The sequence below is a fragment of the Vidua macroura genome, chromosome 23 (genome assembly GCF_024509145.1).
Source record: "Vidua macroura isolate BioBank_ID:100142 chromosome 23, ASM2450914v1, whole genome shotgun sequence".
In the NCBI taxonomy this organism is placed as follows: domain Eukaryota; kingdom Metazoa; phylum Chordata; class Aves; order Passeriformes; family Viduidae; genus Vidua; species Vidua macroura.
In genome coordinates, this window is record NC_071593.1 from 2,272,387 (window position 1) to 2,296,913 (window position 24,527).

Below are 24,527 nucleotides of genomic sequence, written 5' to 3' on the forward strand. Positions count from 1 at the left end.
TCTTTTCTCCAAAACAAGTGCATTTTTTTACCTCCAAATCCACCAGGAACAAGGAGTTCTCTTCCCACCCCGTGGGACCCTGGTTTGTATTCCTTTTATTCCAAATCACAGGAAAATGGGATTTTTTTTTAGGGATGAATCTTCATTTTTTCCCTGTTATTTTTACCTGCAACTTTCTCCAGTTTGGGCTGTTTGGAGCAGCTCCTGAGGCTGAGAGAAAAGAGCTGCTCCAGCCTTGCTGATGAATTCGTGATTTTGGTCTGAATAATTCAAACCTCCTGGAAATGGGATGCTGCTCCTGTGAGGTCACAGGGACACCACTCCTGGGGTGTCACAGCCGGTTTTGGGGTGCAGACTCCAATTCCCAGCATCCCCAGGGTGCCACACTCCGGTTTTGGGGTGCAGACTCAAATTCCCAGCATCCCCTGGTGTGTCACACCCCATTTTGAGGTGCAGACTCCAATTCCCGGCATCCCCTGGGGTGTCACACCCCATTTTGAGGTGCAGACTCCAATTCCCGGCATCCCCTGGGGTGTCACACCCCGGTTTTGGGGTGTGGATTCCAATTCTCGGCATCCCCTGGGGTGTCACACCCCGGTTTTGGGGTGCGGACTCCAATTCCCGGCATCCCCTGGGGTGTCACACCCCGGTTTTGGGGTGCGGACTCCAATTCCCGGCATCCCCCGCCGTTCCGGGCCCGCCCCTTCCGGCGGCTCGCGGGGCCGCGCCATGAGCTCAGGTCAGGAACCGGCACCGGCACCGGGATCGGGATCGGGATCCGGGAATGGGATCGGGAATGGGATGAGGGGTCCAGATCAGGGACCGGGATCCCCAGAGTGGCCGGAGCCTCTCGGGCCCCAAAAGCGCCGCCGGGGGCTCCCGGAGCCGCTCCAGCCCAGCCCGGGGGGGGCGGGACCGGTGCGGCTCCAGTCCCATTTATTCCCGTTTATTCCCATGCATTCCCATTTATTCCCGTCTATCCCCATTTATTCCCGTTTATTCCCATGCATTCCCATTTATTCCCGTCTATCCCCATTTATTCCCGTTTATTCCCATGCATTCCCATTTATTCCCGTTTATTCCCATTTATTCCCGTCTATCCCCATTTATTCCCGTTTATCCCCATGTATTCCCATTCAGTCCCATTTATTCCCACTGATTTCCCTGTATTATTTTGCCTTTCTTCTAAAATTTTACTTTTTAAATTTGCCTTATTATGCTTTATTTTTTAAATTTTGCTTTATTCTGTTGCCATCTTTTAAAATGTTGCATTTTGATTTTGCTTTTGTATTTTGTTTTAATTCTCTTTATTATTCTGCTTTATTTGACTTAATTTAATTTTATTTTGCTTTTTTGCTTCCTTATTTTCCTTTCTTTTGTGGCTTGGCTTTTTACTTTCATTTTTTTATTTTACATTTGGCATCATTACTTTGCTGTAGTTTTGTTTCCTAACTTTGTTTTTCTGCTTTTTAATTGTGCTTTAATTTGCTTTTTTTCTTTGATTTGTCAGTTTTTTCACTTCATTTCTCTTTATTTTTTTCCTTTATTTTGTTTTTTAATTTTCATTTTTCTCCTTTTTTTACCCCAATTCATTTTGCCTTTTCTCTTTTGCTTTATTTCACTTTTTATGTTCCGTTTCTCTTTTATTTCACTTTATTTTGCTTTTTTATTTTGTTCCGTTTCTCTTCTATGTCGCTTTATTGGGCTCCACTTCCCTTTTTTATTTTGCTCCACTTCCCTTTATATTTCGCTTTATTTCCCCTTTTTTTATTTTGCTTCATTTCCCGTTTTTATCCCACTGTCTTTCCCGGTTTCCCGGCCCCTCTCCCATCCCAGGACCTCCTGGCTCTGCATCCCTCGGGAATTTCGGCCCTGGGAACGCAGCCGTGGGTCCGAGGGGAAGGAATCACAGGAAGGGCTGTGGGGTGCTCCAAACCCCAAACCCTCCAAACCCTCCAAACCCCACACCATCCAAACCCCCCAAACCCCCCAAACCCCAAACCCTCCAAACCCTCCAAACCCCAAACCCCCCAAACCATCCAAACCCCTCAAACCCCAAACCATGCAAACCCCAAACCCTCCAAACCCCTCAAACCCCAAACCTTCCAAACCCCCCAAACCATCCAAACTCCATAAACCCCCAAACCCTCCAAACCCCAAAACTCTCAAACCCATCTAACCCCCCAAACCCTCCAAACCCCTCAAACCCCAAACCATCCAAATCCCCCAAACCCCAAACCCCCCAAACCCCTCAAACCCCTCAAACCCCAAACCATCCAAATCCCCCAAACCCCAAACCCCCCAAACCCCTCAAACCCCTCAAACCCCAAACCATCCAAACCCCTCAAACCCCAAACCATCCAAACCCCCCAAACCATCCAAACTCCATAAACCCCCAAACCCTCCAAACCCCAAAACTCTCAAACCCATCTAACCCCCCAAAACCTCCAAACTTCCCAGACCCCAAAGTCTTCAAACCCCCCCAAACTGTCCAAATCCTTCAAACCCCAAACCCTCTAAACCCTCCAAAGCCCCCAAACCCCAAACTCTCCAAACCCCAAAATCCCCAAACCCCACAGCCGGATCCCCTTGGCCCTCCCAGAGCTGCTTCCCGTGCGTGGATCCCACCCAGAATTTGGGAACGCTTCCATCCCTCTCCCATGGGATTGTTGAGAACGGGGGTGGGGTTTGGGGTCGGAAGGACCCGTCACCTCTCAGATCCCATCCCGGAGCAGTCCCAGGGTTTTTTTTCATGGATGAACGGCGGGATGTGGTGCTGGGTGGGAAAAGGGCACCTGGGTTCTGGATCCTTCCGGGGCTCCCGGCTGGGATTCCCATTCCCGGGAATGCAGGAGCGGCGCTGCCGAGTGACCTTTGCCCCTTTCCTGCTCCAGGAAGAGCAGTGGGGCAGGGGGGACATCCCTGGCTGCTCCAGGGCTTCCGTCCCTGTGGGGATCCCGCTCGGATCCCCAGGGATCCCCCTCGCCCGCCCCAATCCCAATCCCGATCCCGATCCGCAGCCGAGCAGCGCGCGGGGTCAAAGCTCCCCCTTTTTTCCCTGAGTTCCTAATTCAAGGGTTGCAGGAGATGTTCCCACCCTGGTTCCTCACTTCCCGAGGGGAATGCCAGGAGCACAGCTCCTCTTCCTAAGGGAGGGAGGAGCCCTCATTTACCCGGAACTGGGGGAAATGTGGGATTGGGATGTGAAGCCCCTGTTTTCCCACTCACACCGTGATGTTCCCCAAGCCAGGATGTTCCTGGCACTTCCCTCCAGACTGGCAGCTGGGTTTGGGTGCCGGGGAGGATCCCCCTGTGCCAGAAGGGTTGGAATGCCGGGATCTCGGCCGGTATCGCCGGCACACGGCACAGCCAGCACTGCCCCGCTCCTCGCAGAGGATCTCTCCCAAAAACCCAAGCCACAACTGCTGCAGGCGGACAGGGCTGCTGGGAATTCCCAGGAATTTGTTCCTCAGCTGTCTCAAGGGTTTGATGCCCAAGCGTGGATTTCCCAGCACTGTGGAGTCCAAATCCCAGTTTTCCATGTCCCCAGCTTGGATCAGGCCCTTCTCAGCCTTTGTTCCTCCAGCCTTGGCCTGTTTTTCCAGAAGGACCCGACCGCCCGGTCAGGCGCATTTGCTCCGGAGGCACAGCATCTGTGTGTGGGATCCATGGGAAGGGCAGAGTGTCCTTGTCCGGCTGGGATCCGTGTGTGGGATCCATGGGAAGGGCAGAGTGTCCCTGTCCGGCTGGGATCCGTGTGTGGGATCCATGGGAAGGGCAGAGTGTCCTTGTCCGGCTGGGATCCGTGTGTGGGATCCATGGGAAGGGCAGGAGAATCGCCAGGATCTCAGCCTGGCCCCGCGCTCGGCCGCAGGATCTCCCATCCCGGAGCCAAAGGCTCTGGATGATCCTCCTGGGTTCAGTCTCACCCTCCATGACCCAAACACTTCCTGACGTTGTCTCTCCTTCCTGGCTTTTGCCTTATCCTGATTTTCTGTGTCCCCATTTCCCTGAGTTGGCCTTGGCAACCCCATCCCATCGGCCTCAGTGGTTGGAACGGAAACTTCCAAGGATGGAGCTTCCTGATCTTGTGTGCAGCTTCCAGCCAATGTGAAGGGATGGATGGATGGATGGATGGATGGATGATGGATGGATGGATGATGGATGGATGGATGAAGGCATGGATGGATGATGGATGGATGGATGATGGATGGATGGATGAAGACATGGATCCATGGGTGGATGGATGGATGGATGATGGATGGATGGATGGATGGATGGATGGATGGATGGATGGATGGATGATAGATGGATGAAGGCATGGATCCATGGATGGATGGACAGATGGATGGTGCTGCCCAAGGACTGTCCAGCAGGAACCATGGGTGCAGGAGGTCTCCAGGCCCCCTTGGGGTTTATTTGCAGCCAGAAAGGGGCTTGGGAAGGGCCAGGGCAGCCGGGGGAGCTGATGGAGGAGCCTCTGGGAGCAGCATCCTTCTGTTTTCCATGTGCATCTCCGCTGGGGAGGGGCTGCCACTCGGATCCAAACCCTGGGACAAGGACCCAGCATTCCCAGCTGATCCTCAGCTGGATCCCGATCGGGATCGTGGATCCCGATTCAAGATCTTGGTTCTCTTCCGGCTCTGCGCTCTGGAGTCCAAGGGTTCACCCACCCTGCCAGGATGTCCAGTGGCTGTGGGAGCATCCAGAGCAGCCTCTTCCCAAATTTCCACCAGAGAGGAGAGGGCAGGGCCTGGACTCGGAGCCGGGCAGCTGCAGGGAATTCCAGGTGGGATTTTGGCCATGCACATCCTTCATCAGTGCGGGATCTTGGCTCCCCTCTTCCCGGACCAGCCGGGCCGGTGCATCCTGAGCCCTCTCCGGGATTCCAGCCTCTCCTGGCCCTTATCCTCCCTCCTAATCCCTGTTTTAGTGGCGGAGAGGGAAGCAGAGAGCAGAGCTCTGTGCAGGGCTCCGGGGAAATTCCCGGGATCCGGAGGCAGAGAAGGAACATCCAGCAGCCCCCGCGCCGTGTTTGCCGACAAGGAGTGGCCTCGGGGCTGGGATTGCGGCGGCAGCGCGGCCGCTCTGCTCCGGATCTGCCCGGCCACGGCCGCGGGGCCGCCGGGGATGGCGGCGATGCCGGTCCCATCCCGACCGATCCCACCTTTCCCGACCCCATCCCGGCCGATCCCATCCTGACCGACCTCATCCCGACCGATCCCACCTTTCCCGATCCCATCCCGGCCGATCCCATCCTGACCGAGCCCACCTTTCCTGATCCCATCCCGGCCGATCCCATCCTGACCGAGCCCACCTTTCCTGATCCCAGCCCGGCCGATCTCGCCCCCACCGGGAGCGGCTCCGCTGCGCTCCCGGCAGGATGAGGCGGGGTGAGTCTGTGCCAGGGCTTCTCCTCACCTGCCGAGCTTTGGGAACAGCCGGGATGGGAGCGGGAGGGGAGGAACCCCACAGGAACGGGGCTGGAATCCCGCTAGGACGGGGCTGTGCGGAGCCACTTGGTTTCTCCCAAGGATTTGTTGCTTTAGGATCAAGAAAAGCCGGGATAGTTCCGTTCAGGAGAGGGGCGGGCCGGGCTTCCCATTGCAGAGGCTCCAGGAAGGGAACTGGGCTGATTTCAGGTTGTTGGATACTTTCCCCCCCCTCCTGCAGATCCCGGGAAAAGCCCTTGTGTGAGACCCATCGCCCCTGCCCTGTCCTTTGTCCTTCCCTTGGGAAGGGCAGCACTCCCGGTGTCCCTGCAGCTGGAATTCCCAATTTTTGCAGCATTTGCGGCTGGCACTGGGGACAGCTGACCCCTCCCTTCCTTTCCTTGGCTTCTGGGACAGCTTTTGTTTTGCTGAACCATCCCTCAGACTCATTCCCCAATTCCTCCCCTCCAAACTTATCCCATGGAGCAACACCGGCTGTGCTGCGGGAGCTGGAGATGGATCCCCCCCACCGGGATCACCAAAAACAGGGAATGGTTTTAATGAACGGCTTCTGTCCCCTGCAGAGGACAGGGAGCAGCAGGAATCCAGCCGGGGTGGTTTTTCCAGTGTAAATCCATGAGCTGGTCTCAGTGCCCTCCTGGAAACCCAGCCCTGGCCCAGGCAGGAAATATCCACGTGTTCCAGGAGTGGGAACAGCTCCCGGCTCTGGCTCCGTGCTTGTGCCACGTGTTGCCTCCCCGCTGCTGCTCTGAGATCCCAGCCTTGGGAATGCCATGATCGTAATCCATCCTGGATTTAGGGAATGAGCAGGCTCACTGACTCGTGATCCATCCTGGATTTGGGGAATGAGCAAGTTCAGCTTCAGGCAGGGAGGGTGATGGTTGAGATCCCACCTGGGGGGATCCCAGGGATGATCCCTGATCCCAGTTTCCAAGGCTGGGCTTTGGGGTGCAGCAGAGCCCGACGGGAATCGGAGCATGGTTAAAACTGGGAAATGCCAATTTTTTGGCAGCCAGGAGCAAACCCAGGGAGCAAACAAGGAGCAAACGAGCTGGAAAAGTGGCAGGGAGAGCTGTCCTGGCTCAGGCCCAGGCCTGCTCCCTTCCCGTTCCCGCTGAGCTCCTGGGGTAACGCCAGAAATCCCGGGGTTGCTCCGGCGTCGTCCCCGTGACCGTCACGTGCCGGGGGGGATGAGGGGGCAGCAATCCCGGCTGGATGGGCCAGGAGCCACCAGCTCCTCCCGGGGCTGGCCGGGGATGGCATCGCCGGGAGCCTGGCCCCAGGGATAACTGGCCCCTCTCCTGACCCTTCTCCGTGTTTCTGGTGGATTTGCAGACAGCAGCCGGCTGCTGGGGGCCCGGCGCCTGGGCTACGGGACGCTGCAGCCGGACACGGACCCGGCCCACATGGTAGGTCTGGCCTGGGGGGTCCCCCACACCCATCCCGGTGCTTCCCACACCCCCAGGTGCTGCTTTTCCAGCCCCTTGGTTTGCCCTGCCTGGGGTTTGGTCACGCTGGGATTTTGGGAGTTCAGGGTTTAATGGCTGGTGATCGATTTTAGCTGATGTTATGGCTGAGCAGCCCAGTGCAGGTGATTGATTCCCAGTGATTGATTCCCAATGATTGATTCCCAGTGATTGGTTCCCAGTGATTCCCAGTGATTGATTTACAGTGATTGGTTCCCAGTGATTCCCAGTGATTGATTCCCAGTGATTGGTTCCCAGTGATTCCCAGTGATTGATTTACAGTGATTGGTTCCCAATGATTGATTCCAAATGATTGATTCCCAGTGATTGATTCCTGGTGATTGATTCCCAGTGATTCCTAGTGATTGATTCCTGGTGTTTCCCAATGATTGATTCCCAGTGATTGACTCCCAGTGATTGATTCCCGGTGATTCCCAATGATTGATTCCCAGTGACTGATTCCCAGTGATTCCCAGTGATTGATTCCCAGTGATTCCCAGTGACTGATTCCCAGTGATTCCCATTGATTGATTCCCAGTGACTCCCAGTGATTGATTCCCAGTGATTCCCAGTGACTGATTCCCAGTGATTCCCATTGATTGATTCCCAGTGACTCCCAGTGATTGATTCCCAGTGACTGATTCCCAGTGATTCCCATTGATTGATTCCCAGTGACTCCCATTGATTGATTCCCAGTGACTCCCAGTGATTGATTCCCAGTGACTGATTCCCAGTGATTCCCAGTGACTGATTCCCAGTGACTCCCAGTGATTGATTCCCAGTGACTCCCAGTGACTGATTCCCAGCGATCCCCTCCCCTCCAGGAGGTGACGGGTTACCAGCGCAGGACGTGGCGGGTGCTGCTGTGCCACGCGGGCTCCGTGCTGAGCGCGGGGCTGCTCCTGCTGCTCTTCCACTGGAAGCCCAGCCTGGAGGTGCAGGCCAAGTGCCAGCCCTGCGCCCTGGGCCAGGCAGACTGGGTCATCATCAGGGTGAGTCCCCGGGGATCCCGGCCAGCGCTCCCAGGCTGCGAGCCTGGGAGTCTGGGGTGGGGTTCTGGGAGACTGGGTTGGGTTCTGTGGGTCTGGGGTTGGATTCTGTGGGTCTGGGGTGGGATTCTGTGGGTCTGGGGTGGGTTTCTGGGAGTCTGGATTGGATTCTGTGGGTCTGGGGTTGGATTCTGTGGGTCTGGGGTGGGATTCTGGGGGTCTGGATTGGATTCTGTGGGTCTGGGGTTGGATTCTATGGGTCTAGGGTGGGATTCTGTGGGTCTGGGGTGGGTTTCTGGGAGTCTGGATTGGATTCTGTGGGTCTGGGGTTGGATTCTGTGGATTGGGAATTGGAGTCTGTAGATCTGGGGTTGGATCTTGTTGGATCCAGGGTTGGATTTTGTGGATCTGGGGTTGGATTCTGTGGGTCTGGGGTTGGATTCTGTAGATCTGGGTTGAATTTTGTTGGATGTTGTGGATCCAGGGCTGGATTTTGTGGATCCGGGGTTGATTCTGTGGGTCTGGGGTTGGATTCTGTGGGTCTTGGGTGGGACTCTGTGGGTCTGGGGTGGGATTCTGTGGGTCTGGGGTTGGATTCTGTGGGTCTGGGATTGGATTCTGTGGGTCTGGGGTTGGATTCTGTGGGTCTGGGATTGGATTCTGTGGGTCTGGGGTTGGATTCTGTGGATTGGGAATTGGATTCTGTAGATCTGGGGTTGAATTTTGTTGGATCCAAGGTTGGATTTTGTGAATCTGGGGTTGGATTCTGTGGATCCGGGGTTGGATTCTGTGGATCCAGGGTTGAGCTCTGCCCCAGGTTCCCAACAGAACCCTGGGAATGTTTTCTCTCCTTGTCCTCCTGCCTGTGTCTGGCGTCTCGTTTCTTCAAGCACCAGATTATTCCAGGAATTTATTACCATTATTATTATTATCATTCCTAGAATTGTCCCATTCCAGGAATCATTATTATTCCTAAAATAACTCCACGTTTCCCCCTTCCATCCCAGCCTACCCAGCTCAGAATTTCTCTTCATTGTCCCCAGATCTCAGCCACCACCTGGGATGGGTGGCCAGGGCCTTCCCGGGTTCTGGAAGGAGCTGGGAACACACCGGGCGTTCCCAGTCCCCCCTGCCAGCCCATCCCTGTGTTTCAGGACCGTTTCGGGCAGTGCTTCACCACCAAAGTGCTGACGGAGCCGCTGGGCGAGGCCGGGTGAGCCGGGCTCTGTCCCTGAGGGCTCCGGAGCCGCTCTGGGGAGGGGGACTGGGCCCAGGTGGCCCTGAGGGAGGGTGACAGGCCATGGCTAACCCCCAGTGTCCCTGAGGGAGGGTGACAGGCCATGGCTAACCCCCAGTGTCCCTGAGGGAGGGTGACAGGCCATGGCTAACCCCCAGTGTCCCTGAGGGAGGGTCACTGAGCCCGAGTGTCCCCAGGAGAGGGTGACTGAGCCTGAGTGTCCCTTAGGAAGGGTGGCTGAGCCCAGGTGTCCCTGAGGGAGGGTGACTGAGCCCAAATGTCCTTTAGGAAGGGTGACTGAGCCCGGGTGTCCCTGAGGGAGGGTGGCTGAGCCCAGGTGTCCCTGAGGAGGGTGACAGGCCATGGCTGAGCCCCGATGTCCCTGAGGGAGGGTGGCTGAGCCCGGGTGTCCCTGAGGAAGGGTGGCAGGCCAGGGCTGAGCCCAGGTGTCCCTGAGGGAGGATGGCTGAGCCCAGGTGTCCCTGAGGGAGGGTGGCTGAGCCCGGGTGTCCCTGAGGGAGGATGGCTGAGCCCAAGTGTCCCTGAGGGAGAGTGGCAGGCCAGGGCTGAGCCCGGTTCCCCCAGCAGCCTGGAGCAGCACCCCGGGGCCCAGCCGGACCGCAGGAGCAGCATCGCCGTGGCGGTGCCGGACGAGGAGGAGAGCCGTGACACCGTGCGGCTGCACGACAAGGACGAGGTGGCACCGGGACCTTCCCCACCCCCCAAGCCCTCTCCCTGTCCCTGGACACCCCACTCATGCTTCATTTTCCCATCCCTGTCCAGCAGAAGAACCTCCTGAGGTATTACCTGTTCCAGGGAATGCGCTACGTGTGGCTGGAGCGGCGGCAGGCCTTCTGCAGAGTCAGGTACTCCCAGAGCCTGGCATTCCTGCTCCCTCAGGATCCTCCTGGATCCCAGCATTCCTGGCATTCCTGCTCCCTCAGGATCCTCCTGGATCCCAGCATTCCTGGCATTCCTGCTCCCTCAGGATCCTCCTGGATCCCAGCATTCCTGGCATTCCTGCTCCCTCAGGATCCTCCTGGATCCCAGCATTCCTGGCATTCCCAGCTCCCTCAGGATCCTCCTGGATCCCAGCATTCCTGGCATTCCCAGCTCCCTCAGGATCCTCCTGGATCCTGGCATTCCTGGCATTCTCAGCTCCCTTAGCTCCCTCAGTACCCTCCTGCCCCGGCAGCCCCAGCACCACCCATCCCTTGGTGCCTTTTCGGGGCTCCCTAAAATCAGACTAAATTAAGGGAATAAAATCACTTGTATTGTTTGAAGGCCTTCAGTCAGGGCAGTCAGAAGTCTTCGAGAGGGGCTACACCCAAAAATGGACCATGGCTCACGAGTTTTCACACTTTGATAACTCCGGTCCATTTGCATATTGGGGGTTAATCCTCCAATTCCAGCTTCAGCTAATGAAGTCATTTACCCCGAGCTTGCTCCCCCATCTCCCTTTTGCTGAATTTCTCGGGCCTGAGGCAGTGAGGTGTCCTTGATTGCCAGGCCTGGAGAGGAATTGTTGTGTCTGCCCAAAACGGGAGAGCAGCAGCTGACCCTGCGTGTGGAGTTTGGAGTTGTTCACTACAGAACCGCAGGGTTACAAACACACGGAACATAGAAAAGCTCAAACCCTCAGGCATCACCCTCAGCGCTCCCAGGCCTCGGGAGCCATCCCTGGTGCCCTCGGGGTGCTCCGGGCACGGGAACCGGCCGGGGCAGTTTGGCAGGGCCGGACGCTCCCGGCTCGCTCTCGGACTGTGCCCCTTTTGTTGCCTTCCCTTGGCAGCCGTGGGCCGCAGAGAGGCCAAGGAACAGGGCACTCTCCCTTTCCAAAGGGATGAGTTTGTCCCGAGCCCTTGGCCGGGCTGTTTGTTCCGCCGTTCCCGCTGGGTCTGACTCTCTCCCTGTTTTCCTTTGCTCCCCAGCGTCCTGGACGAGGGCTGGACCTGCGCAGAGCTGCACCTGTGCCGGGCCGGGCTGGATCGGCAGGAGCACGGCGCCAGGTGGGGGCTGGCAGCTCCTGGGAACAGGGACAGGGCTTTTCCAGGGAGCAGGGAATCCCAGAGCCTCAGACCCCAAACTGCCGGGCAGGATGGAATTCCTGGGATTGCTTTCTCCGCATAACCTGGCTCCTCTTGGGGGTCTGGGCAGCACGAGGGGCCCTTGGGTTGGAAATGCAGCTTTTCCCAAGGATCAAACTCCTTCCCTCTTTTCCCAAGGATAAAATTTCTTCCCTTTCTTTTCCCAAGGATCAAACTCCTTCATTCTCTTTTCTCAAGGATGAAACTCCTTCCCTCTCTTTTCCCAAGGGTGAAATTCCTTCCCTCTTTTCCCAAGGATAAAATTCCTTCCCTTTCCCAAGGATGGAACTCATTCCCTCTCTTTTCCCAAGGATGAAATTCTCCTTTCCCAAGGAAAAAACTCCTTCCCTCTTTTCCCAAGGATAAAATTCTTTCCCTCTCTTTTCCCAAGGATAAAATTCTTTCCCTCTCTTTTCCCAAGGATAAAATTCTCCTTTCCCAAGGACCAAACTCCTTCCCTTTCCTTCCCCAGGGATAAAATTCCCTCGCTGTCCTTCCCCCCCTACAGGAGGAAGATCTACGGCCCCAACCTCATCGAGGTGCCCGTCAAGTCCTACACCAGGCTCCTGGTGGAGGAGGTGGGTTCCGGGCTGGGCTTCCCAAGCGGATTTTCCCAGGACAGATCCCTCCCTGCTCCCTGTCCTTCTCTGGAAGTGCTTCCCAGGCCTTGGGAAAAGGCAGAGCCATGGAGGGGACCTTTCCTGACCGCTGGGCTTGGACAGGAGCAGCCTCTGGGGGCTGTGGAGGTGGCTGAGGGTCCTCAGGAGCAGCATCCATAGGGAATTCTGGGGGGGATGGGGGTTTGGATGCTGCCAGCCCCAGGGAAGGGCCTGGGGAAGGGCCGGGTTCTCCTCTGCATCCGGGAGCCTGGAGGGCTCACGATGGGCTGGAGGAAGCTTTTCCTCCTGCAAGGAGCCTGGAGAAATTCCTCCCACCTGGAAGTCCCATACTGGGCTGGGGGAAGCTCTCCCCACCCCAATGAGACTGTAAATCCCATACTGGGCTGGGGGAGGTTCTCCCCACTTCCAGGAGCCTGGAAATCCCATGATGGGATGGAGGAAGCTCTCCCCACTTCCAGGAACCTGGAGGTTCCATACTGGGCAGGAGGAAGCTCTCTCCACTTCCAGGGAGCCTGGAAATTCCATACTGGGCTGGGGGAAGTTCTTCCCACTTCCCGGAGCCTGGAAATCCTATGATAGGATGGAGGAAGCGCTCCCCATTTCCAGGGAGGCTGAAAATCCCATACTGGGCTGGAGGAGGTTCTCCCACCCCAAGGAACCTGGAAATCCCATGATGGGCTGGGGGAGGTTCTCCCACCCCCAAGGAGGTCTCCCAGTGAGCTCCCAGAAGTTCCCCCGCTCCCGAGCCTGTTTTTTCTCCTTGTTGCAGGTGCTCAACCCCTTCTACCTGTTCCAAGTGCTCAGCATGGTGCTGTGGGTGTGCGATGCCTATTACTACTACGCCGCCTGCATCTTCCTCATCTCCACCTTCTCGCTGGGGCTGTCCCTCTACGAGACGCGCAAGGTGGGTGGCGGCGGCTCCTTTGGGGTCACAGCCCCGCTCCGGGTGGGGACAGCCCTCTCCCAGCTCTCCCTGTCCTCTGTCCCCGCTTCCGAGCCCCCGAGGCTGTTTCAGGGGAGGGTTTCCCGTGGTTTGGGTGGATTCTGACCGCTCCCTCCCTCCCAGCAAAGCACCACGCTGCGGAACATGGCCAGGATGTCCGTGGGGGTCCAGGTCCGGCGGCCCGGAGGAGGTGAGAGGAAGGATTTTGGGATGGTTTTGGGATGACGTGTCCTTTGGGATCCTGGTTCTGCACCAAAGTAGCGTTGGGATAGCTGGGAATGATGTTGGGACACACCAGAATAATGTTGTTATAAATGGGAATAATGCTGTGACACACCAGAGTAATGTTGGGATATGTGGGAATAGTGTTGGGATACGCAGGAATAATGTTGGGATACATAGAAATAATGTAATGATATATGGGAATTATGTTATTTTACATGGGAATAATGTTATGAGACACCAGAATAATGTTGGGATGTGCGGGAATAATGTTGGGATACATGGGAATAACGATATGATATATGGGAATAATGTTATAAGACAAATGGTGTTGGGATACATGGGAATAATGTTGGGATACATAGAAATAATGTTATGATATATGGGAATTATGTTATTTTACATGGGAATAATATTATGAGACACTGGAATAATGTTGGGATACATGGGAATAACAATATGATATATGGGAAAAATGTTATAAGACAGGAATGGTGTTGGGGTACATGGGAATAATGTTGGGGTATGAGGGAGTAATGTTGGGATACATGGGAATAATGATATGATATATGGGAATTACGTTATTATGCATGGTAATAGTGTTGGGATACATGGGAATAACGTTATGCTATATGGGAATAACATTATTATACATGGGAATAATCTTATGAGACACTGGAATAATTTTGGGGTAAATTATTAGTAAAAGATGCCTCTGCCCAAATGAAGGTGCAGACAAGACCATATTCCAAAGCTGATACGGATTTGATTCAACAGAGGATTTCAGGGAAAGAGAGACATTGATTATAAGGATAATCTCCCCATGAATCCCTGCCCTGTCCCAGCAGCCCTTTTCCTCCTGCTCTTCCCCGTGCTGGGAATCCCTGGGGTTCCTCCAGAAGTTCCATTTGTCACACAACCCAAATCCTGGCTGTGCACAGGCGTTTGTGCCATTCCCAGTGCTCAGGATGCCTGGGAATTCTGGTCTGGATCAGCTATCCCCAGGCCTGGATCTTAATTTCCCACCTCCAGGGAATTAACCCCTTCCTGTTTGCTGCCTTATCCCACAGGGATTCCTTCCCTGGTGCCTGAGGATGAGTGCCCCCATTCCCCAGTCCCTGAGCAGGGTTCTTCAGGTGCCTGGAGATGAGTGACCCTGTTCCCAATCCCTGAGTGGGGCTCTCCACATGCCTGGAGATGAGTGCCCCGTTCCCCAATCCCTGAGCAGGGTTCTCCAGGTGCCTGGAGATGAGTGCCTCATTCCCAATCCCTGAGCAGGTTCTCCAGCTGTCAGGAGATGAGTGCCCCATTCCCCAGTCCCTGAGCAGGGTTCTTCAGGTGCCTGGATATGCATGCCCCATTCCCCAATCCCTGAGTGGGGCTCTCCAGGTGTCAGGAGATGCGTGCCCCGTTCCCCAATCCCTGAGCAGGTTCTCCAGGTGCCTGGAGATGAGTGCCTCATTCCCAATCCCTGAGCAGGTTCTCCAGCTGTCAGGAGATGAGTGCCCCGTTCCCAATCCCTGAGCAGGTTCTCCAGGTGCCTGGAGATGCGTGCCCCCATTCCCAAATCCCTGAGCAGGGATGTTTTCCAGAGGAGCTGGTGGTCAGCTCGGCGGAGCTGGTGCCCGGGGACTGCATCCGGCTGCCGGCGGCCGGGGCGCTGCTGCCCTGCGACGCCGCGCTGCTGACGGGCGAGTGCATGGTCAACGAGAGCCTGCTGACCGGTGAGAGCCCGTCCCTGCACACTGGGGTGGCTGCCTGGAGCAGAGGCCAGACAGGGCTAAGAGAATAAAGTGGGTGTTCACTGAAGGCCTTCCACAGATACACCTTGGGCAGTCAGGAGCCTCCGAGGCCACACCCAAAATGGACGATGGGCACAAGTTTTTCAGACAATTATAAATTTTTAACCCCTTTTACCTATCAGGGGTTAATGCTCCAATTACAGCTTCAGGTAATGAAGTCATTTACCCCCAGTTTGCTACCCCCCAACTCATTTTGTTTATACTTTTCAGGGCCTGAGGCTGGGGGGGTGTCTTTGAGTTTCAGGTCCAGAGAAATTGCTGTGTCTGCCCAGAACGGGGGAGCAGCAGCTGACAGGCTGTGTGGAGTTTAGAGTTAGGCACTAATGCAGCACAGGATCTGAAAAATATAAAAGCTAAAATCCTCAGGCATCACATTCCCACGGGATTCAGCCAGAGTCACCTTCCCACCCCGGCTGGCTGGCCCCTGACCCCCCTGGGGTGACAGTCCCCTGGGAATGTTCTGGGCAGGGGAGAGTGTGCCGGTGATGAAGACGCCGCTGCCGGCGGGCGGAGCCGCGTACTGCCCCGAGGAGCACCGGCGGCACACGCTGTTCTGCGGGACACAGGTCATCCAGGCCAAGGCCTACGTGGGCGGGGAGGTGCTGGCCGTGGTCACCCGCACAGGTGAGGGCAGGGGGGATAATCCCGGGATGAATCCCGGGTTAAATCCATGCCCTTGGGAGCGGTGCCATGGTGACCTCCTGCCTGTCCTGCAGGGTTCTGCACGGCCAAGGGGGACCTCATCAGCTCCATCCTCTACCCCAAACCCGTGAGCTTCAAGTTCTACAAGGACGCCGTGAAGTTCGTGCTGTTCCTCGCCATCCTGGGTAGGTGTGGGCCCGGAGGCGCATCCTGGAGCAGCCAGATTCCTCGGAATGGAATTCCATTCCTGCTCCCCTCTGTGCCCTGCTTTGTCACCGAGCTCCTTCTCCCCCGGCACAGCTCTCATCGGCACCTTGTACAGCATCCTCATCCTGGTTAGGAACCAGGTAGGGCTGGTGGAGCGAGCGGGAGAGCCCGCAGGGATCCATCGGGGGAGGGATGCCCACCCCTCTGCCTCCTCCTCCCCTCCCAGGTCCCCGTGGGACAAATCATCATCCGCGCCCTGGACCTGGTCACCGTCATCGTGCCGCCGGCGCTGCCAGCCGCCATGACCGTGGGCACCATCTACGCCCAGAACCGGCTGAAAAAACAGGGAATCTTCTGCATCAGCCCCCCGCGGATCAACCTGTGCGGGAAGATCCGCCTGGTGTGCTTCGACAAGGTGAGGCGGGGCAGCCGGGCGGGACGGGCGGGCACCGGGGCTGCCCGGACCCACCGCGCTGCGCCCGCAGACCGGGACGCTGACCCAGGAGGGGCTGGACGTGTGGGGCGTGGTGCCCCTGGAGCAGCAGCGCTTCCTGCCCATCGTGCACGAGCCCCGCTGCCTGCCCGCCGGCGCCCTGCTCTACGCCCTGGCCACCTGCCACGCGGTGTCACCGCTACAGGGACAGCTCATCGGGGACCCCGTGGACATCAAAATGCTGGAATCCACCGGCTGGGTGAGGCGGGAGCTGCGGGGCCAGAGAGGGAGGTGTTGGGAGTCTCGGCGGTTCTGGGCCCTCTGTGGGTGCATGAGCTCGGCAGGGTTTTGCCCTCTCGGTTTCAGCGCCTGGAGATGATGGAGGAGGAGGAGGAAGGGGAGCTCCCGGCAGCGTTCCAGCAGTTCGAGATGAAGGTCTTGGCTGTGGTGAAACCTCCACCAGAGGAGGAGCAGCCTCGGGACAGGGTAACGCCATGAACAGCTCCCCACCCTCCTGCCTCCTGGAGGAATTCCTGCCTCCTGGGGGAACTCCTGCCCGGCCCTGATCCCACTCTCCACAGAGGCACCAGGCCCCACTGGGGATCCTGCGGCGTTTCCCGTTCTCCTCCTCCCTCCAGAGGATGAGCGTCCTGGTCAAGCTACCTGGAGAGGCCTCGGCCCACGCCTACGTCAAGGGCGCCCCGGAGATGGTGGCCAGTCTGTGCAGGAAGGAAACTGGTTCGTACTGGGAGGTGGGCTCACCCCCAGTCCCGCTGGCTGCATCCCTGAGGCTCATCCCCCAGGGAATTATGCTCAGGAATGCCGTGGGGCAGATCCCAAAGGCTTTGGGGTGGCTCCAGCCACAGGAGGGAAAGGAAATGGGAGCCAGAAGATGGGGAATGGGGTTGGGGGCTTCCCCCAGCCCATGCTGGCATCTCCAGGCTGCCTGAGGAGCAGCTGCTTGTGAGCAGCCAAGCCAGAGCTCCGTGTCCCCTTCCGGAGCCAGGCTTCCCTCAGGAGCTGTTCTGGCCTCGCTATTCCAGTGCCCCCGGATTTCTCCCAGATGCTCCGGCACTACACCACCGACGGGTTCCGGGTCCTGGCTCTGGCCTGCAAAGCCCTGGGCACGGTGGCCACCTTTGAGGAGGCCCTGCAGCTCCCCAGGTCGGTGCCAGCACTCCCTCTCTCCATCTCCTCACTCGCTCCTGCGTTTCCGGGATGCCCTGCAGGGAATTCAACCCTAATCCATACAGAGGGAATCCCTGGTTGGTTCCCAGATGGGTTTTAGCTGCTCACACCCCTTGATCCTTTGTGCTGGTTTTGGGGGTGATGAAAGGCTCCATGTCTCCCACCAGGGACTCTGTGGAGAGCGGCCTGAACTTCCTGGGGTTCCTGGTCATGAAGAACGTCCTGAAGCCAGAGTCTGCCCCGGTGATCCAGCTGCTGAGGAGCGCCAACATCCGCCCCGTCATGGTGACAGGTGACCCTGGGAGGGAGCGGCACGCGGAGCTTGGGGTGGGACGGCACACAGACAGTCCTGGGCAGTGTGCAGGGAGAAAGGGCTTTCCCACCAGGAACCCCACCCCAGGAACCCCACCAGGAACCCCACTCCAGGAACCCCACCAGGAACCCCACCCCAGGAACCCCACCCTAGGAATCCCACCAGGAACCCTACCAGGAATCCCACCAGGAAACCCATCCCAGGAACCCCACCAGGAATCCCACCCCAGGAATCCTACCAGGAACCCTACCAGGAATCCCACCAGGAAACCCATCCCAGGAACCCCACCAGGAATCCCACCCCAGGAATCCTACCAGGAAACCCATCCCAGGATCTCCACCAGGATCTCTACCAGGAGTCCCACCAGGGTTCCCAGCAGAAACCCCAGCATGACCCCCAGCAGGAATCCGTGCCTGAAGCAGCTGTTGGGGCACCATGTGGATCCCTGGCTCCTGGCTCTGTGCATCCCTGCCCTCGGGATGCACGATCCGCTGCGGGGCTCAGGCCGTGGACATGTTTTGGGTGGAAGAACTCATTGTTCTGCTGTCCATCCCCCAAATATTGCTGTGTTTGACCTCCCAAATTCCGTGCCTAATGCAGGGGGTGTAGGGTCATCTCTGGGTGTTTTCCAGGCAGGAGAGCAGGGGTTGAAGCCACATTTCTTTGGGGCAGGGCAGGCAGGAGGTTTTGGAGAAAAGAAGAGGGAAGCAAAGCCACCACGTGGCTGTGGTGGCTGGGAGAGGGGACACGGCAGCTTGGAGCTGCTCCTCTTGGCCTGCACACCCCAAAACCTCCTTGCTGATGGCCCACGTGTCCCTGGCAGGGGACAACATGCTGACAGCCATGAACGTGGCGCGGGGGTGCCGCATGGTGGAGCCCAGGGAGGGCGTGATCTTCGTCACGGCCTCGCCGCCCGGCCACGACAAACCCGCCGCCCTCAAGTTCGTCCTGGCTGAGCATTCCCAGGGCGAGGAGCAGCCCGAGGTGAGAGCCCAGGACACCTTTTGGGAGCCCAGACTGCCCAGGCACCCTGCAGGGCTTGGTTTTTCATGGAATCCCAGAATTCCAGCACAGTTTGGGTTGGAGGGACCTTAAAGCTCATCCCATCCCACGGGCAGGGACACTTTCCACCATCCCAGGGTGCTCCAAACCCCAGTGTCCAGCCTGGCCTTGGGCACTGCCAGGGATCCAGGGGCAGCCACAGCTGCTCTGGGCACCCTGTGCCAGGGCCTGCCCACCTCACAGGGAGGAATTCCTTCCCAATATCTAAGAAATAGAGTCCCTCAAATCTGTTTTCTCTGCAGTCCTGGGAATCCCGGAATCCCAGAATGGGTTGGGTTGGAAGGGACCTCAAAACTCATCCCATTCCATGGGCACCTTCCACTATCCCAGCCTGGCCCTGAGCCTTCCCAGGGATGGGAAGGGGTTTTCCAGCATCGTTATCCTTAGAGGCAATTAAGGCTGTGATCCCTTTCCTCATAAATCCATCCTTCGGGAGAGGCTCAGCTGCTCCTGCCTTTCCCTGGAGCACATCCAGGGATCCAGGCTGGAATGGCAGCTCCAAACACCTGCCCATGGATGCTGCCGGATCCTGCTCCAGGCTGGGCATGGATGGTTGGGTCAGCCCAGCCCCGCACCCCAAACAGCCCCACTGGCGTGCCTGGAATTGGGATTTTGGGGAGCCATTCCCTGCTGCTCCAGGTTTGGCTTGGATAGCTGAGTCAGCCCAGCCCGGTACCCCAAACAGCCCCACTGGGAACTGGGATTTCGGGAGCCATTCCCACTGCTCCAGGCGGGTCCTGGCTCGGCCTGGGGGCCCTGCAGGGATCTGGGCTGGAGCTGGAGCTGTTTTCCTGGCAGGGCCTGCAGCAGCAGGACGGCTCCTCCCTCCCACCCCGGCACTGCCACTTCGCCCTCAACGGGAAATCCTTCCAGGTGGTCTGTGAGCACTTCTCCGAGCTGCTGCCCAGGGTGAGTCGGGCAGGAAGCCTTGGGGAACCTTCCAGTGCTTTGGGGAACCCTCCAGTGCCCCAGGGAACCTTCCAGTGCTTTGGGGAACCTTCCAGTGCTTTGGGGAACCTTCCATCCTTTGACCTCTGTGGGGTTCACCACTGCAGCCCCACAGCTCCAAACCAGAGCTCCCTGCGAGTGTTTCTTGGGCTGCTGTGAGATTCTCTATTCCCTGCTGGACATTCCCAGTGCCCCGTTGGACATTCCCAGTGCCCAGCTGCACATTCCCAGTTGGACATTCCCAGTGTCCTGCTGGACATTCCCAGTTCCCTACTGGACATTCCCAGTGCCCAGCTGGACATTCCCAGTGTCCTGCTGGACATTCCCAGTTCTCTACTGGACATTCCCAGTGCCCAGTTGGACATTCCCAGTGTCCTGCTGGACATTCCCAGTTCCCTACTGGACATTCCCAGTGCCCAGTTGGACATTCCCAGTGTCCTGCTGGATATTCCCAGTTCTCTACTGGACATTCCCAGTGCCCAGTTGGACATTCCCAGTGTCCTGCTGGACATTCCCAGTTCCCTACTGGACATTCCCAGTGCCCAGTTGGACATTCCCAGTGTCCTGCTGGACATTCCCAGTTCTCTACTGGACATTCCCAGTGCCCAGCTGCACAGTCGCAGTTGGACATTCCCTGTTCCCAGTTGGACATTCCCAGTTCCCTGTCCCCCGGGAATGCTGACGGATGCTCCCCGTTGGCAGATCCTGCTCCGGGCCACCGTGTTCGCGCGCATGCTGCCCGAGCAGAAGACCCAGCTGGTGTGCAGCCTGCAGGAGCTCAAGTAAGGCCAGGGGCTGGATCCCAGGGGATGGACCCCAGGGGAATAATCGTGGAATTACAGGGTGGGCTGAGTTGGGAGACACCTCAAGCATCACCTGGTGGCACCCACGCCGTGGGCAGGGACACTTCCACCAGGTCCAGCCTGGAATGGGGCACCCACAGCTTCTCTGGGCTGAGCCAGGGCTTTTCCCTGTTCCTTGAGGAATGTGGGATCCCTTGCCTGCATTCCCTGAGGAATGTGGGGTCCCTTTCCTGCGTTCCCTGAGGAATGTGGGGTCCCTTTCTCATTTCCTGAGGAATGTGGGGTCCCTTTCCCATTCCCTGAGGAATGTGGGGTCCCTTTCCCACAGCTACTGCGTGGGGATGTGCGGGGACGGTGCCAACGACTGCGGGGCGCTGCGGGCGGCCGACGTCGGCATCTCGCTGTCCGAGGCCGAGGCGTCGGTGGCCTCGCCCTTCACGTCCCGTGTGGCCACCATCGAGTGCGTGCCCAGGGTCATCCGGTGAGCGGGGGAGTCCCGGGAATGCGGGGGAATCCCGGGAACTCGGCACAATCCCGAGAAGAGTGCCGCAGTCCCCTCGGGATCGCTCCCGGGGAGGGGTGGCCGGTGGTGACGCCGTGTCCCCCCCCAGGGAGGGCCGGTGCTCCTTGGTCACCTCCTTCGGGGTCTTCAAGTACATGGCCCTGTACAGCCTGGTCCAGTTCGTGTCCGTGCTCCTGCTCTACACCGTGAGTCCCACCCCGAATCCCTGCTTTTCTCGGGAATTCCTGGGGCACCGATGCCTTTTGGAGCTACCTAAAAACAGAGGCCAGACAAAATTACGTGAATAAGAAGCACTTGTATTTACTGAAGGGGCTTCAGGTACATTTAGGGCAGACAGAGCCCTCCAGGGGCTACACCCAAAAATGGACCATGGCTCACGAGTTTTCACACTTTGATAACTCCAGTCCATTTGCATATTGGGGGTTAATCCTCCAATTCCAGCTTCAGCTAATGAAGTCATTTACCCCGAGCTTGCTCCCCCCATCTCCCTTCTGTTGAATTTCTCGGGACCTGAGGCAGTGAGGTGTCCTTGATTGCCAGGCCTGGAGAGGAATTGTTGTGTCTGCCCAAAACGGGAGAGCAGCAGCTGACCCTGCGTGTGGAGTTTGGAGTTGTGCACTACAGAACCGCAGGGTTACAAACACATGGAAAATATGAAAGCTAAAACCCTAAAGCATCAGTCCCACTGGGTCTGAGCCTGCCCCTTCCCTCCTCTGCAGATCAACACCAACCTGAGTGATTTCCAGTTCCTGTTCTTCGACCTGGTGATCACCACCACGGTGGCCGTGCTGATGGGGCGCACGGGGCCGGCGCTGGCGCTGGGCGTGCGGCGGCCGCAGGGAGCCCTGATCAGCGGGCTGGTGCTGGGCAGCCTCCTGCTGCAGACAGCCCTGCTCATCACCGTGCAGGTCCTCAGCTACTTCATCACCGTCTCACAGAGCTGGTGAGGGCCCCAAATCTGGGAACGGTGGGATTCCAGGGTTGGAAGAGGTCATCGAGTCCAACTGCCCGCCCCTGTTTGCCACTAAACCCCAAGTGCCATGTCCAAAGGGTTTTTGGACACTTCCAGGGGTGGTGATTCCACCCTCCCTTGGACAGGCTGTTCCAGGGCTTTGCAGCCCCTCCCATGAGGAAGTCTTTCCCAATATCCCACCTGAACCTGGCCTGTGTTTGGTGATGAGGACGGCGCCAAGGTTGTGGCAGAGCCCAGGGTGTGTCCTGGGATTTGGGGTGTGGCAGCAGACAGGGAACCATGAAATGTCCTCAGCTGGAAGGGATCATCCAGTCCAACCCCTGGCCCTGCACAGACACCCAACAATCCCAGCCTGTCCAAAGGGCCCTGGAGCTCTGCCAGCCTCAGGGCCGGGACCATTCCCTGGGGAGCCTGGGCAGTGCCCAGCACCCTCTGGGGAAGAACCTTTCCTGATCTCCAACCCAATCCCCCCTGGCCCAGCTCCCATTCCCAAGGGATCTGAGGATCCCAAGGGAGCAGAGATTGGAGCTGCCCCTGCTCTTCCCGAAGTTGTAACCAATGGAGAACAAGGGGTGGTGTCCAGCCCCCCTTGGCCTCTCTGCTGACCCTGTCCCCTGTCCCCTGTCCCCTGGCTTAGGTACGTCCCCCTGAACAGCACGGTGACAGCGCCCCAGAACCTGCCCAACTACGAGAACACCGTCCTGTTCTGCGTCACCGGCTTCCAGTACCTCATCCTGGCCGTGGCCATGTCCAAGGGCTACCCCTTCCGGGAGCCGCTCTACACCAACGGTGAGGACACGGGGACACCCACGGGGACACCCACAGGGACACCCATGGGACACCCACAGGGACACCCACGGGGACACCCACAGGGACACTCACAGGGACACCCACGGGGACACCCACAGGGACACTCACAGGGACACCCACGGGTACACCCACAGGGACCCATGGGACACCCACAGGGACACCCATGGGGACACTCAGAGGGACACTCACAGGGACACCCACGGGGACACCCACAGGGACCCATGGGACACCCACAGGGACACCCACAGGAACACCGAGAGCCACCGGCCCTCCCTCCCCTGCCCCTCACCCCGCCCCCTCTCACCCCCAGTGCTCTTCCTGCTCGTCCTCATCCTGCTCTTTGGCCTGATGATCTGGCTGACCCTGTACCCGCTGGGCTTCCCCAAATCCCTGCTGAAGCTGCAGCCCATCGAGGATTTCAACTTCAAGCTGCTCCTCTTGGGCATTGCTTCCCTCAACTTCTTCGCTGCCTTTGTGCTGGAGGTGGGTCGGGGGAGCTTTGGGTTGGAGCATCCCCCTGGAGCTTCCCCAGGTGGGCACGGGGCTCTCCTGTCCTCCCCCAACCCCATTTCCCTCCCACTCTGGCCCCAGACCGCCCTGGATCACGGCTTGCTCGGCTGCTTCCGAAGGCTGCGCCGGAAAAAGGCCTCCAAGAAGCTTTTCAAGAGGCTGGAGAAGGAGCTGAGCCAGCAGCAGCCGGCCTGGCCACCCCTGGACCAGCCCCTGTTTGCCACACCCAGAATGTCCCTGGCCGTGAGATAGCAGTGCCAGCTGTGCCTCTGCCCCAGCCCTCGGACACCTCCTTAATTTATTTATCCCGGAAAAAGCAGGGATGCGGCTGGCGGGATCCCTCAGCATCGCAGATGTGAATCCCATGGCCATGCTGATCCCACGGCCACGGTGATCCTGTGGCCACACTGATCCCACAGCCATGGTGGTCACATGGCCACACTGATCCCACGGCCACCCTGATCCCACAGCCACCCTGATCCCACGGCCACCCTGATCCCACGGCCACCCTGATCCCACGGCCACAATGATCCCACGGCCACCCTGATCCCACAGCCACAATGATCCCACGGCCACCCTGATCCCACAGCCACAATGAGCCCACAGCCACAATGAGCCTATGGCCACCCTGATCCCATGGCCACCCTGATCCCGTGGCCACAGCCCAGAGGAGCAGGAGGTGGAGGAGGAACGGGCGAGAAGATCCAGAGGAGGAGAAGGATCCGGCACAGCTCTTCCTGCAGGACTCCACCCACTCCCATGCTGGCCACCGGGGCCGTTTGAGCCTCTCGTGGCCAGCCCAGGCCACCAGGAAGGGGGTCCCTGATGTCCCCAGCGCCCCCAGCTGTGACACTGTGAAGCCCCAGTCCCCTCTAGATGTGTAGGGAGTTTACAGTCCCCGTTCCCAGCTTGCCAAGGCTGCTGCTCCATCCCCAGCGCCCAGGCCCCTTCTCCGCTTGGAATGCTCGGGCAGAGCACCTCTGCTTGGGGTTGGGACCTCTGTAGCGTTACAGACCCCACAAATTCTCTATTTTTTAACTCTTTCCCCGTCGGGAAGGCGATGGCGCCGCTCCCGGGTTCCGGACGGGGCTGTCACGGGTCTTGTCCAATAAATTAACACTTATTTTCTTGGCTGCTCGTCCGTGCTGCCCGCTGGGGGTGGGTTTGAGATGGCACGGGTGAGTATCTGTGGAGCAGGAGGAGGTTTCGGGGTCACCTCATTCCCAGCCGGGCTGGGAAACGTTTCCATCAGTGCTCGAAAGCAGGGCCTGGAGCCAGGGATGACACCGCTGGGAT

General features: G+C 58.1%; 1 protein-coding gene across 9 annotated transcripts; it reads left to right on the forward strand.

Moving 5' to 3' along the window:
- Nucleotides 1–704: 704 nt before the first annotated feature.
- Nucleotides 705–24,362, forward strand: ATP13A2 (ATPase cation transporting 13A2). Of its 9 annotated transcripts, none has more exons than XM_053997408.1 (29): nucleotides 705–739; nucleotides 6,789–6,862; nucleotides 7,744–7,911; nucleotides 9,063–9,121; nucleotides 9,731–9,842; nucleotides 9,929–10,011; nucleotides 11,077–11,154; nucleotides 11,705–11,810; nucleotides 12,622–12,756; nucleotides 12,919–12,985; nucleotides 14,610–14,741; nucleotides 15,288–15,443; nucleotides 15,536–15,646; nucleotides 15,762–15,808; nucleotides 15,895–16,083; nucleotides 16,154–16,360; nucleotides 16,468–16,587; nucleotides 16,683–16,839; nucleotides 17,145–17,265; nucleotides 17,457–17,581; nucleotides 18,426–18,586; nucleotides 19,463–19,573; nucleotides 20,315–20,394; nucleotides 20,744–20,896; nucleotides 21,027–21,123; nucleotides 21,658–21,881; nucleotides 22,549–22,700; nucleotides 23,032–23,204; nucleotides 23,313–23,583. In XM_053997408.1, the coding sequence occupies exons 1-29, from the start codon at nucleotides 730–732 to the stop codon at nucleotides 23,481–23,483; spliced, it is 3,579 nt and encodes a 1,192-aa protein (XP_053853383.1). In that variant the 5' UTR covers nucleotides 705–729; the 3' UTR covers nucleotides 23,484–23,583. The 9 variants fall into 9 exon arrangements, with proteins under 9 accessions (XP_053853383.1, XP_053853380.1, XP_053853381.1 ...); XM_053997405.1 differs by having other exon boundaries at nucleotides 713–739; nucleotides 19,472–19,573; XM_053997406.1 differs by having other exon boundaries at nucleotides 713–739; nucleotides 11,741–11,810.
- The last annotated feature ends 165 nt before the right edge of the window (nucleotides 24,363–24,527 follow it).

Excerpts from the sequence above, each read along its gene's own strand:
- ATP13A2 (XM_053997408.1), top strand. Across the intron at positions 18,587-19,462 it reads AGGGCGAGGAGCAGCCCGAG|GGCCTGCAGCAGCAGGACGG; the intron begins GTGAGAGCCCAG and ends TTTTCCTGGCAG. Across the intron at positions 22,701-23,031 it reads GGAGCCGCTCTACACCAACG|TGCTCTTCCTGCTCGTCCTC; the intron begins GTGAGGACACGG and ends TCTCACCCCCAG.